The 13,592-nt window shown below is 39.2% G+C and overlaps 2 protein-coding genes and 1 pseudogene across 6 annotated transcripts in view; 1 reads left to right on the forward strand and 2 right to left on the reverse strand.

The window, feature by feature from the left end:
• Window positions 1-826: 826 nt before the first annotated feature.
• Window positions 827-4,281, reverse strand: LOC143864194 (monooxygenase 2-like). 2 transcript variants are annotated; one of them, XM_077375076.1, is made up of 6 exons: window positions 4,018-4,281; window positions 3,764-3,910; window positions 2,450-2,521; window positions 2,214-2,379; window positions 1,748-1,976; window positions 827-1,643 (listed from the first exon to the last, which is right to left on the reverse strand). In XM_077375076.1, exons 1-6 carry the CDS (start codon window positions 4,089-4,091, stop codon window positions 1,099-1,101), a joined length of 1,233 nt encoding a protein of 410 aa, XP_077231191.1. In that variant the 5' UTR covers window positions 4,092-4,281; the 3' UTR covers window positions 827-1,098. The 2 variants fall into 2 exon arrangements, with proteins under 2 accessions (XP_077231191.1, XP_077231192.1); XM_077375077.1 differs by lacking the exons at window positions 3,764-3,910; window positions 4,018-4,281 and adding an exon at window positions 2,731-3,755.
• A 1,288-nt stretch (window positions 4,282-5,569) lies between these two features.
• LOC143864451 (uncharacterized) lies at window positions 5,570-8,146 on the forward strand (annotated as a pseudogene).
• Window positions 8,147-9,647: 1,501 nt separating this feature from the next.
• The window catches only part of LOC143864188 (monooxygenase 2-like), a 34,071-nt gene continuing 30,126 nt past the window's right edge, over window positions 9,648-13,592 (reverse strand). For all 4 annotated transcript variants that reach the window (XM_077375070.1, XM_077375071.1, XM_077375069.1 and 1 more), the window contains 6 exons: window positions 12,699-12,785; window positions 12,445-12,591; window positions 11,144-11,212; window positions 10,905-11,070; window positions 10,439-10,667; window positions 9,648-10,334 (listed from right to left, as the gene is read on the reverse strand). In XM_077375070.1, the coding sequence (XP_077231185.1) occupies window positions 9,790-10,334; window positions 10,439-10,667; window positions 10,905-11,070; window positions 11,144-11,212; window positions 12,445-12,591; window positions 12,699-12,785 (1,243 nt within the window). In that variant the 3' untranslated portion in view covers window positions 9,648-9,789. The remainder of the gene's footprint in view (window positions 10,335-10,438; window positions 10,668-10,904; window positions 11,071-11,143; window positions 11,213-12,444; window positions 12,592-12,698; window positions 12,786-13,592) is intronic.

Raw genomic sequence — 13,592 nt, forward strand, 5'->3', positions numbered from 1 at the left:
TTTTCTAAACCCTTGATCGTTGAGGGCGATTCATCGAATGTAATCTCCTGGGCTTTGGGCAATTCAAAAGGGCCATGGCTTCTGCAAAATTATATATTGGAAACTTAGGATATTGTGCGAACGATCCGTCCGATAATCGTCCACAGAAGGCGCACGGCAAATGAAAGGGCGGATGTGTTGCAAAACAGGGCGTGTTTCACGAATCTATGCAAATTTGCTTACCGGGTAATGTAGGGGAAATTGGGGATGGGCAGTCTTAATTCGATACTAATACTCATTTACAGTAAGTGTATTGGGCTGGAGTCTATGTATTATGGATGGGGACATCTTGTCCCCTCCTCACATTCTAAGGATTAATAAAAGTCAACTTTAAAAAAATAAATAAATAAATAAAATAAAAAAGTAATAGTGTGTGTTTGTGCTCTTCAATTCTTATATGTGAGATTTGGGTCTGACTTGGTCAATTTTAAATCTCACCGAATCAAACCCAAATCTCCCTTCTTGTTCTTCTTCCTCTCTCTCTTTTTTTTCTTTTTTTTTTTCCATTTTTCCGGCTTCAATTCTTTGTTTTTCCTTCCTCCTCTTCTTTCCCATTTTTCCAGCATCACTTCTTTTTTTTCCCCTTCTTCCTCCTTTCATCCTCTTCCCTCCTTTCATCCTCTTCCCCTTTTTTTCCTGCTGCTACTCCTCTTTCGAGTTGTTGGGATGGTCGCCGGCGGTGGTGGAGATGAAAAAACAACAAAAATTAAAGAAGGAGAAGAAAAAGAAGGCATTTAGTCCTTTTCATTGTATGGCGCCATTTTGACAAGTATTAGTTTCTCCAAGATAAACACAATTTTCAAGGACCTTTCCCATTTTATATTGATTCTCAGATGATCAACATACATCCTTCGTTGGCTAGAGTTTCCTCCAATGCCATATTATTCTGAGTGATGAGACTGGTCAGCGAAAGTGTCTTTGGAGTGTCAAAGATTATTTTCCCGCTCTTGAAAATTAAATAAGACACTAAGCACATACGGGTATAGAACAAAAGTGACCAAATATGACAAAACTACATATGATTATTATACTGATGATTTAACTGTGTAAACAGCCCAATCATATAGGGCTATAGAGTTTCCCACAATCAAAATCAGCTTTCTTCAAAAGAATCTCTGCCATTCCTTTAGACAACCATTTATCCCTCAAGTAGTTCATCACTTTCCCATCACTCTGTTGTAGCCAACCCAACACATAAGCTGTTGTGATAAGTTCAATTCCTCTCCACTTTCTTTCCCTTGCATACTTATCCATGCCCTTTTTTATCCTTTCATATTCTTCATCTTCCTTTGCTCCTCCTCTGGGCTTTTCCAACAGAGCCTCTCCGAGGCACCTCGCCAGAACAACGCCATCTTCTAAGGCCGAGCACGCTCCCTGGCCAAGGTCTGGCGTCATGGGATGAAGCGCATCGCCAGCTACACAGACATTCCCCTTGCAAATATCTCCCCACAACAAGTGCCATGGCCACCTGAATCTCAATGGAGAGGCAATGACAGCATCCAATTTGCTCTTTTCTATCACACTCGCTACTTCTTGAGGCACATTCCCAAGCTTGCTCAACATGTACTCCTTCATCTCAGATGCACTTTCTTCCTTGCCTTTGTCTATCATAAAAAACAGACTCTAGAAATTCAGAAACCAGTGAAAAAAGACTTGATATATGCATATATGTGAGTGAATAGTATAATCCAAGTTTGGAAAGGTTTACTTTCGGGAGAAGGCGAGTAAGTGAAGAACCAAAAAATGGTGTTTTCGTCACAAGGTAAGAAACCAGCCCGAAAGCCATCACCGAAATATTGTAAGAACTCAGGCCTGAAACCATGACCATCAGGAAACTCTGTAAGTCCCCTTGCTGCCCAACGCTTAGAAAATGCTGGTTTTTGGAGACCCAGCCATTTGCCAACCACAGAGTTCACTCCATCACACCCTATCAAGACCTGAAAGTGTAGAACAAGGAAATGGCTAATGGCTAATTCCATCATAGTAACTTATGTATGAAATTTGTTAAACATTGAGCTGTGATTTCCCTAAATAAGAGATAATGAAAACACCATAGTGAAATTCCCCTCCGATGTAACCCTCTTTTGTTAATTAAAGGTCATCTTTCAAAAAATAAAAACACCATACTGAAATTCCCTATTACTGATACCAACTAGATCGTTACACATTATTACCTTAGTTTTGAGAATTGATCCATCAGCTAAATGCACCAGCTTTAAGTTCCCTGTTACCTCAATGGAAACCACCTTGGAGCCAAACCTGATGGTGTCATGAGGCAGCTCCTTTATAAGGGTTTCAAGCAACTGTTTTCTTTTCACACACCGAACTTCATGGTCTCCACTGCATCATCCCCAAATCTCAGAGAAACATAACTCAGAGAAAAAAAAAACACAATAGAAATCTATACTACCATTTTCCACTGGCTTTAAATGAGATTTGAGCAGTAGTAGAAAGTCCAGTGGCAGTAGAGACACCCACCAACCTTCACAAACATCACAGAAACTTTGAGTCAGTCTTCAAATCACACACACCATTATCTATGTTCCATGGATTCTTCCGAATTGGTGAAGTACCCATGTTTCCAATATTTTGGGATTCATTGCACACGTCTAGATCTCTTTAATCTATTTTTTTCTAAATATTGCAAAAAAATTACAATTATCACATGTTTTGAGTTAGATGTGATCATACCAGTGTATTGGATCCCCATCAGAAATCCGAAGTTGAGAGTGCTTGGGCGAGAGTACAATCATTTCAAAAAAAAAAAATCACATATTTTGAGTTATCGATCAGTAAATTTTGGGCAATGATATTTTCACCCCGATGCAGTATGCATTCGTCCCCTTTTAACGTTATTTAACATAAAAAAGCGTTAAAGTTGCCCATTGTTCATGTTATAAGGGGGGCGAATGCGTACTGCAGAGGGGATGAAAATATCATCTCCCTAAATTTTTAATATGGAAATAAAACATTATATTTACTTAACCTACTCAAATTCCCAATATATAATCATATCATCATGTAAAATTATTAAAACTAGCCGAATCCACAAATTCATTTTTTGAGGTTAGCGGAGGCAAAAGCCTTGCTGTTCGGTTTCACATGGTATGCCACTCATAATCTTTGTCCCCTAATTGTCGAGGTGACTCCGCTAACATAATCGCACGAGCGGCAAATCAGCGTGCTGGTCCGTGGAGATTAGCTGGGATTGTGAACAAGATTCGAGGCCGTGTTCGACTCATTCGCCCCTCCTTGTCCTACAGGTGGAGATCAGTCAATTCCCTGGCTGATGATTTAGCTAAGGCCGGAGTTCTTGTTGGAGACATGGACGTGGTTTTTGACGACATGGCTGTAGCACCAGCTTAGCGGTTTTCTACTTTCTTCTGTTCTGGTTGGGACTTGTATGGATGGGGGACATCTTGTTCATCCAAATCTGACACTCGCTACCAATGTTGGATTTCAAGTTTTCAACACTCACATCCGTACCCATAGAACCGACAGATACCGTCCAGTTTTTTATTCTACTAATAATATATAAGAACAGATTTACTTAAGATACCAAAATTCCAATATATAATCATATCATCATGTAAAATAATTAAAATTAGCCAAATCCTACACTCAATACTCATGTCAGATTTCGACACTCTGTACCCATGCAGCATAGACACATCCAAATTATGTTCCACTAATATAAGAACAAATTTATAACAGCAGTAGTTACCCTTGAAGTGGCGGATGTTCTTGCCGGAGGGAACTGCCAATTCCAAGAGCATCCAATGCCTTCCAGGCATTGGTCCATGTCAAAAACGCGAACCCTGTAATCCTCAAGCTGTCTGAAGATTCCAAAACCAAGCTTTTTAATCCCATCCTACAAAATTGATGATCACAATCAGATCATCAGACCAATTTGTCAGCTGATATAATTTCTTACAACAAGAAGTGAATCCAGAAAGCACATCAGTGGATTTTGCTTACCTGTGAAGTCCTAACGCGGTGGCAAGTCCCGCTATCCCAGCGCCCACAATAACAATATCTTCAATGATCTCCATATTCTAACTTTTCCTGTAACGGAGAGGAAGAAGAAGATGATGATAAATAGGTGAAAATATCACCATGAAGTAAGCAATGAAGTCATTGCTGGTGATGGCTACAAAGGGGGGCTGAACTTTGAATTATTTAGTCTTTTGGGAAGACAAAGTTAAAAAAAATATGGAGATTTAATGGGTTTTTTGGGAGGACAAAGATTAAAAGAAATGGAGATTCATGGCTGGAAATGTGCCTGTTTCATAAAGACAAAACACATGAAATCAGCACACAATCATTGAGACATATAATTATTTTCATCAATCTTATGATAATCTACGAGTCGAAGCTTATCTAGTTGGGCCCCACCAAGATCAGGACAGGCAAACTTATTTGGATTTTATTGAGTCTACTTTTTCGATGTGAACAAAAGCAAAAGGGTATTCAAATATGCATTTTTTATACAGAGCTACTATATCAAATCAAAAGTTCATTGTATCATCAAGAACAAACAGAATGAATAAATAAAAATGCATTCGGCAGTCGTTGAAATCAAAGCACTACACAAAAAAAAATGAAAGAATGTACTGCTCTGTTAGTAAATCAAGCTCAACTAGTTACGTCTGCAATGGCTGTGAGAAACAACCAATTACTCCAAAAGCTTAAGCTGTTGGAGATGGAGTTATTTAATCTTTTATACTTTAATAACACTCCCCCTCACGTGTGGCCCCTCTTTTTTAGGGTTTGCCTAGGCCTACACTTGGCACATGTGGCCCTTCTTTTTTTGGGTTGGCCATCACATGTAGATTTTTTAATAACAAGGAGTTTTGAACCCGGGATCTTTGCTCTCATACCATGCAAAATAACCAATTACTCCAAAAGCTTAAGCTGTTGGAGATGGCGTTATTTTTATCTTTTATACTTTAACAGGCTGGCCCGTTCGACCTGAAATCACGACCTCTTCCATGATTAATTGTGAATTACAGAGTTTGAACTGATTGAGTTCAGTGAAAAGCCAGGTGCAAATGCTGGTAACAGCAGCATTCCGGAGAGGAGACATGATCCTCAGTGAAATGGGCCGGTGGCTATTAAACGTACATGATTTTGAAGCCGATGCTTGGAGATTCTTGCACCAAGATAATCTAGTATAGAGCACTGCTAGCAAAACGGATCACGTTTCGTGAAAAGAAACTAAAAAAACGGACATCAACCATTGGAGCCACGTCCACTAAAAGATAAAAGAAAGGAAGCTCAAATCCCCATAAAGCAATAAATAAATCTTGAAAGGGATCAAATCATCACTCATATTCACTCCCGTTTTTATTTTTCACATGAAATCCCGTTTTCAAAGTGTTTTCCATCTAATGTCTGAGGTCAAGAGACATTTCAAGAATTGGAAGTGGTACACGAAAGGTAGAAGAGTAACAAGGAAGATAGTTGTTGCTGATCAGCTCATTATAGATGGAAAATTTTCTAGTCTATCATACATTGTACCTCCAAAAACATGGAATTGTTACCAGTCAAAGATTTTTCAGCTTTTGCATCTACTAACTCAGCTATGGAGGACATAATGAGCTGGGCAAGACATATGGAAGATAGTTGTTGCCCCTCATGGTTATTATTTTTCTCGTAAGTTTTGGTTTTCAAAAACCAATTTTTTATTTTTTGTTTTCATCTCATCTATTTCTTCTTTCAAAACTTTGATTCCATGAGATGAATCCATTTTTTATTTTTCTTTTTCTTTTTCTAAAGATTTATATTTTTTTAATCAAGTTTATATCTTCCTTTGTTAGTTCTTGATCAGCTTGAATCAAATTTTCATTTCTTGATGAGATTAAATCAATTTCCATTTTCAAATTTTCTATTTCATTATTCAAATCGGAAATTGAATTTTTAGATTCTTATTTTTATCCAAAAAGTTATACAAAATATCATATAATTCATTATAAGAAATCTCACTTTGTGGATGAGAGGCATCATTGTCAACCAATCCAAAGAGACACATTGTTATTATAAATGTTTTCAAGAGAAACCCAAATTTCTTTAGCATTTTTGCAAGAAGAAATTTTCACGATATTCGGAGGAAAGGAGCAACAAATTGCATTCATGGCTTTCAAATTTAAATAAATTATTTAAAAAAATTTCTCCCCTATTTCTTGTGAGGAATTAAAAATCCATTTTTAACTACTTGCCAAATCTCAATATCTAAAAATTCCAAATAGAGCCTCATATGGGTTTTTCATTCCCTATACTTGGTTCCATCGAAAGATCGAGGAGTAGAGATTGAGTGGCCTACCACATATCCCATTTTTTTGGGGTTTGCCAAAAAATCTCCTCTTTTAGGTTTTGAAAAATCTTTTCCTAAGAGCCTTTAGCTTTGATACCAATTGAAAACAGTATGAGGCCCGGGTATGGCAACCTGAGAGGAGGGGGTGGGGGGTGAATTGGGTTTTAGAAAATTTGCTCTTTTAAGAAGAGTAATTAAAAATTAAAACTTCATGAACAAATTTAACAATCAAACACAAGATGCATACAATACAAATAGAGAAAGATAGTAGAGAGCATGCACCCGCTATTTTGTACTGGTTCAGTCCAAAACCGAGGAACCTACATCCACTCCACCAAAAAGAGATGGTGGTTCCACTAAAACCTGACATTCTTAATGGTGAAGATCAAATCAATACAAAACAGAGGTAGCTCTGCGCCTCCACATATGCACTTTCTTCCTGCCTTTGTCTATCGTAAAAAACAAACTCTAGAAATTCAGAAACCAGTGAAAAAAGACTTGATATATGCATATATGTCAGTGAATAGTATAATCCAAGTTGGCTGATATTCAATCTCTGTCAAGAAGCAAAGCTGGCTGAGCTGGCATTAGGGCTTCTTAGAAGGATGGGGGAATTCAATTGTAGGCCAGATACTGCCTCTTATAATGTAGTAATCAGACTTTTCGCAGAGAAAAACGATATGGGTGTTGCAGAGGGGTTGATGGGGGAGATGGGGATGATTGGATTATACCCAGATATGATCACTTGTGTTGCCATGATTAAAGGATTTTGTAATGTGGGTCGATTAGAGGACGCCCGCTGGGTGTTCAATGAAATGCCTAAATGGGGGTGTTTGAGGAATGTAGCTGTTTATTCGGCGTTGCTTGAGGGTTTTGTAAGGGTGAGAGGATGGAGATGGGGATGGACTTGTTGAGTGACATGGAGAAAAGGAGTGATGGTGGGAGTGATTGTGACTGTGCGCCGAATGTTGTTACTTACACGACGTTGATTAAGAGTTTTTGCGAGACAGGGAGAGCGAAAGAGGCGGTGGAGGTTTTGGATCGAATGGGGAAGCATGGGTGAGTTCCGAATCGAGTCACGGTTTGTACTCTTCTCGATGGTCTTTGTAAAGAAGGATATGTAGAGGATGCTCATAAGGTGATTGATAGAATTGTGGGAGAAGGAAGTCTTTCGAGTAGTCAGTGTTATAGTTCAATGGTGATGTCATTGTTGAGATTGAGAAGTGTGGGGGAAGCGGAGAACCTTGTGAGGAGGATGTTGGCTGATGGGGTTAGGCCGGATGGATTGGCGAGTAGTACTTTGGTAAAAGAAGTTTGTCTCGATGGGCGATCTCTTGATGGGTTTAGTTGGTATTATGAAATGGAGAAAGATTGTTTGTCGGCTGTTGATTCGGGTGTTTACTCTGTTCTTTTAGCCGGGCTTTGTGAACAGGATCATTTGGTTGAAGCTGCAACTCTGATTGATGTAATGGTTGAGAGAGGAATTCGACTGAGAGCCCTTTATGTTAATAGGATAGTTGAACACCTGAAGAAGACTGGTGAAAATGACTTGGTTTTGCGTCTTAGGAGTATTGGAGGATGATGGACGGCAGGGGCTGATGCCGTTACAGAAGATATCGGTTTGTTAATTATAACTTTGGGCGGATTTTTGGGTGGATTCGATGTAATCGAACACTTTATTTCAGAAGGTATTCTGCATCCCTACTTCAAGGTTTATTTTTCTTTAACAATTTTTCAAGGATTCTTAAGAAGCTCTGCTACTGAGACCAAAGTGCTATATATTCACTTATTCCATCTGGTGTTCCCGGACTTTAGATCCTAAAGATCCTGATATTCCATTGCCCAATTAATATGGATTTGTAGAAACTGGATTTCTGTATACATACTATCAATTCTTTTACAGGAAAATCCAACTCCGCTCTTGGCCGGTGTTCGTGCACGAGCGTGCGAGACCTGGTCTGTTTTAATTATGATTTCCTTTCTATTCTTGTATGTTGACCTGTCATGAAGCTAGCTTGATACTTCATTTGTCTATAAGGAGCTCATACCATAAGGCTGAGAGCTCATTTATACAGCATAAGGTCTGCATCAAGGAGACAATTTAATGCCTAAGGTAATATAATTAACTCTTCTTATTGTTATTGTGGTCAAATCTTCTTCTTGGTGTCTATTGGGTGGGCGGAATATTAAGGGACGAAAAGGGGGATTTACTGATGTCATACTCCGGTCCCATTGGAAATGCAACGCAAATGAGGCAGAAGTGAGAGCACTCTTGTTTGGTTTACAATGGTACGTACCTCACTTTTCTAAACCCCTGATCGTTGAGGGCGATTCATCGAATGTAATCTCCTGGGCTTTGGGCAATTCAAAAGGGCCATAGCTTCTGCAAAATTATATATTGGAAATTTAGGATATTGTGAGAACGATCCGTCCGATAATCGTCCACAGAAGGCGCACTGCAAATGAAAGGGCGGATGTGTTGCAAAACAGGGTGTGTTTAACGAATCTATGCAAATTTGCTTACCGGGTAATGCAGGGGAAATTGGGGATGGGCAGTCTTAATTCGATACTAATACTCAATTACAGTAAGTGTATTGGGCTGGAGTATGTATTATGGATGGGGACATCTTGTCCCCTCCTCAGATTCTAAGGATTAATAAAAGTCAACTTTAAAAAATTAAAAAAATAAAAAATAAAAAATTAATAGTGTTTGTCTGTGCTCTTCAATTCTTATATGTGAGATTTGGGTCTGAATTGGTCAATTTTGAAATTAACCTGGTCGGACCCAAATTCACCTGGTCGAACTCAAATCTCACCGAATCAAACCCAAATCTCCCTCTTGTTCTTTTTCCTCTCCTTTTTTTTTTTTTTCCATTTTTCCGGCTTCAATTCTTTGTTTTTCCTTCCTCCTCTTCTTTCCCATTTTTCCAGCATCACTTCTTCTCTTTCCCCCTCTTCCTCCTTTCATCCTCTTTCCCCCTCTTCCTCATTTCATCCTCTTCCCCCTTTTTTTCCTGCTGCTACTCCTCTTTCGAGTTGTTGGGATGGTCGCCGGCGGTGGTGGAGATGAAAAAACAACAAAAATTAAAGAAGGAGAAGAAAAGGAAGGCATTTAGTCCTTTTCATTGTATGGCGCCATTTTGACAAGTAGTAGTTTCTCCATGATAAACACAATTTTCAAGGAACTTTCCCATTTTATATTGATTCTCAGATGATCAACATACATCCTTCGTTGGCTAGAGTTTCCTCCAATGCCATATTATTCTGAGTGATGAGACTGGTCAGCGAAAGTGTCTTTGGAGTGTCAAAGATTATTTTCCTGCTCTTGAAAATTAAATAAGACACTAAGCACATACGGGTATAGAACAAAAGTGACCAAATTTGACAAAACTACATATGATTATTATACTGATGATTTAACTGTGTAAACAGCCCAATCATATAGGGCTATAGAGTTTCCCACAATCAAAATCAGCTTTCTTCAAAAGCATCTCTGCCATTCTTTTAGACAACCATTTATCCCTCAAGTAGTTTATCACTTTCCCATCACTCTGTTGTATCCAACCCAACACATAAGCTGTTGTGATAAGTTCAATTCCTCTCCACCTTCTTTCCCTTGCATACTTATCCATGCCCTTTTTCATCCTTTCATATTCTTCTTCTTCCTTTGCTCCTCCTCTGGTCTTTTCCAACAGAGCCTCTCCGAGGCACCTCGCCAGAACAACGCCATCTTCTAAGGCCGAGCACGCTCCCTGGCCAAGGTCCGGCGTCATGGGATGAAGCGCATCGCCAGCTACACAGACATTCCCCTTGCAAATATCTCCCCACAACAAGTGCCACGGCCACCTGAATCTCAATGGAGAGGCAATGACAGCATCCAATTTGCTCTTTTCTACCACACTCGCTACTTCTTGAGGCAAATTCCCAAGCTTGCTCAACACGTACTCCTTCATCTCAGATGCACTTTCTTCCTTGCCTTTGTCTATCATAAAAAATAAACTCTAGAAATTCAAAAACCAGTGAAAAAAGACTTGATATATGCATATATGTGAGTGAATAGTATAATCCAAGTTTGGAAAGGTTTACTTTCGGGAGAAGGCGAGTAAGTGAAGAACCAATAAATGGTGTTTTCGTCACAAGGTAAGAAACCAGACCGAAAGCCATCACCGAAATACTGTAAGAACTCAGGCCTGAAACCATGACCATCAGGAAACTCTGTAAGTCCCCTTACTGACCAGCGCCCCGCAAATGCTGGTTTTTGGAGACCCAGCCATTTGCCAACCACAGAGTTCACTCCATCACACCCTATCAAGACCTGAGAGTGTAGAACAAGGAAATGGCTAATGGCTAATTCCATCATAGTAACTTATGTATGAAATTTGTTAAACATTGAGCTGTGATTTCCCTAAATAAGAGATAATGAAAACACCATAGTGAAATTCCCCTTCAATGTAACCCTCTTTTGTTAATTAAAGGTCATCTTTCAAAAAATAAAAGCACCATACTGAAATTCCCTATTACTGATGCCAACTAGATGGATACACATTATTACCTTAGTTTTGAGAATTGTTCCATCAGCTAAATGCACCAGCTTTAAGTTCCCTGTTACCTCAATGGAAACCACCTTGGAGTCAAACCTGATGGTGTCAGGAGGCAGCTCCTTTACAAGGGTTTCAAGCAACAGTTTTCTTTTCACACACCGAACTTCATGGTCTCCACTGCATCATCCTAAATCTCAGAGAAACATAACTCAGAGAAGAAAAAAAAAACACAATAGAAATCTATACTCACCATTTTGCACTGGCTTTAATTGAGATTTGAGCAGTAGAAAGTCCAGTGGCAGTAGAGCCACCCACCAACCTTCACAAACATCACAGAAACTGAGTCAGTCTTCAAATCACACACACCATTATCTATGTTCCATGGATTCTTCCGAATTGGTGAAGTACCCATGTTTCCAATATTTTAGGATTCACTGCACACGTCTAGATCTCTTTAATCTATTTTTTCTAAGTATTGCAAAAAAATTACAATTATCACATGTTTTGAGTTAGATGTGATCATACCAATGTATTGGATCCCCATCAGAACTCCAAAGTTGAGAGTGCTTGGGCGAGAGTAGAATCATTTCAAAAAAAAAAATCACTTATTTTGAGTTATCGATCAGTAAATTTTGGGCAATGATATTTTCACCTCGATGCAGTATGCAGTCGTCCCCTTTTAACGTTATTTGACATCAAAACGCGTTAAAGTTGCCCATTGTTCATGTTATAAGGGGGGCGAATGCGTACTGCAGAGGGGATGAAAATATCATCTCCCTAAATTTTTAATATGGAAATGAAACATTATATTTACTTAACCTACCCAAATTCCCAATATATAATCATATCATCATGTAAAATTATTAAAACTAGCCGAATCCACAAATTCATTATTTGAGGTTAGCGGAGGGAAAAGCCTTGCTGTTCGGTTTGACGTGGTATGCCACTCATAATCTTTGTCCCCTAATTGTCGAGGCGACTCCGCTAACATAATCGCAGGAGCGGCAAATCAGCATGCTGGTCCGTGGAGATTAGCTGGGATTGTGAACAAGATTCGAGGCCGTATTTGACTCATTCGCCGCTCCTTGTCCCACAGGTGGAGATCAGTCAATTCTCTGGCTGATGGTTTAGCTAAGGCCGGAGTTCTTCTTGGAGACACGGACGTGGTTTTTGACGACACGGCTGTAGCACCAGCTTAGCGATTTTCTACTTTCTTCTGCTCTGGTTGGGACTTGTGTGGAAGGGGGACATCTTGTTCATCCAAATCTGACACTCGATACCAATGTTGGATTTCAACACTCAAATCCGTACCCATGGAACCGACAGATACCGTCCAATTTTTTATTCGACTAATAATATATAAGAACAGATTTACTTAACATACCAAAATTCCCAATATATAAATCATATCATCATGTAAAATAATTAAAATTAGCCAAATCCTACACTCAATACTCATGTCAAATTTCGACACTCTGTACCATTGCAACATAGTCACATCCGAATTCTGTTCTACTAATATAAGAACAGATTTATAATAGCAGTAGTTACCCTTGAAGTGGCAGATGTTCTTGCCGGAGGGAACTGCCAATTCCAAGAGCATCCAATGCCCTCCAGGCATTGGTCCATGTCAAAAACGCGAACCCTGTAATCCTCAAGCTGTCTGAAGATTCCAAAACCAAGCTTTTTAATCCCGTCCTACAAAATTGATGAGCACAACCAGATCATCAGACCAATTTGTCAGCTGATATAATTTCTTACAACAAGAACTAAATCCAGAAAGCACATCAGTGGTTTTTACTTACCTGTGAAGTCCTAACGCGGTGGTAAGTCCCGCTATCCCGGCGCCCACAATAACAATATCTTCAATGATCTCCATATTCCAACTTTTCCTGTAACAGAGAGGAAGAAGAAGATGATAAATAGGTGAAAATATCCCCATGAAGTAAGCAATGATGTCATTGCTGGTGATGGCTACAGAGGGGCTGAACTTTGAATTATGTGGTCTTTTGAAAGGTTAAAGTTAGGAAAATATGGATATAATAATGGGACTTTTGGGAGGACAAAGATAAGCAGAAATGGAGATTCAATGGCTGCATATGTGCCTGTTTCGTGAAGACAAAACATGAAATCAGCACACATTCACTGAGATTATAAATTTAGGGTGGTGATAAATTCACCCCATTGAAGGGTAAGTTCACCCCCCTTTACCAGTTGGGAAGCCACAACCAATAGTGTTGTGGTTGCCTTGAATTTTGCAAGGCGGTTACATATAATTGTTGGTTGCGTATAAGTGTTGGAAGTTCTGTTTTCGTATGGGAAAGCACTTCTAACGGGTCCCGTGCTGAAAAAAACGTCGGGATTGAAAATAACCGAAGATTTTTAGTTGTCTCATATCATTTTCTGGAATTTATGGGCACATGTGCTATTCTTTTTGTTTGCTGTGCACCTGTCACAATAGAAGCCATCGTGCTTTTCTCCCTCTTTCATTAGGACTCTTGGTTTTAGCTTTCGACAAGCTAACTTTAAAGAGAAAAAAAAAGTGACTTATGACTCTTCTTAGATGTTAGGGAGAACTTATCCTAGTGTTGGGGGTAAAATCGGTATACACGGTACCGACCTTCAGACCAAACCTTAACATACAACCGGGTCAACAAAAACTCGTACAAGGAATCGTCAGTACCGAGCCATGACAAGTC

The sequence above is a fragment of the Tasmannia lanceolata genome, unplaced genomic scaffold (assembly GCF_043159265.1).
Source record: "Tasmannia lanceolata isolate RefF3 unplaced genomic scaffold, GAP_Taslan_0.1 ptg000048l, whole genome shotgun sequence".
NCBI classification, from domain to species: Eukaryota; Viridiplantae; Streptophyta; class Magnoliopsida; order Canellales; family Winteraceae; genus Tasmannia; species Tasmannia lanceolata.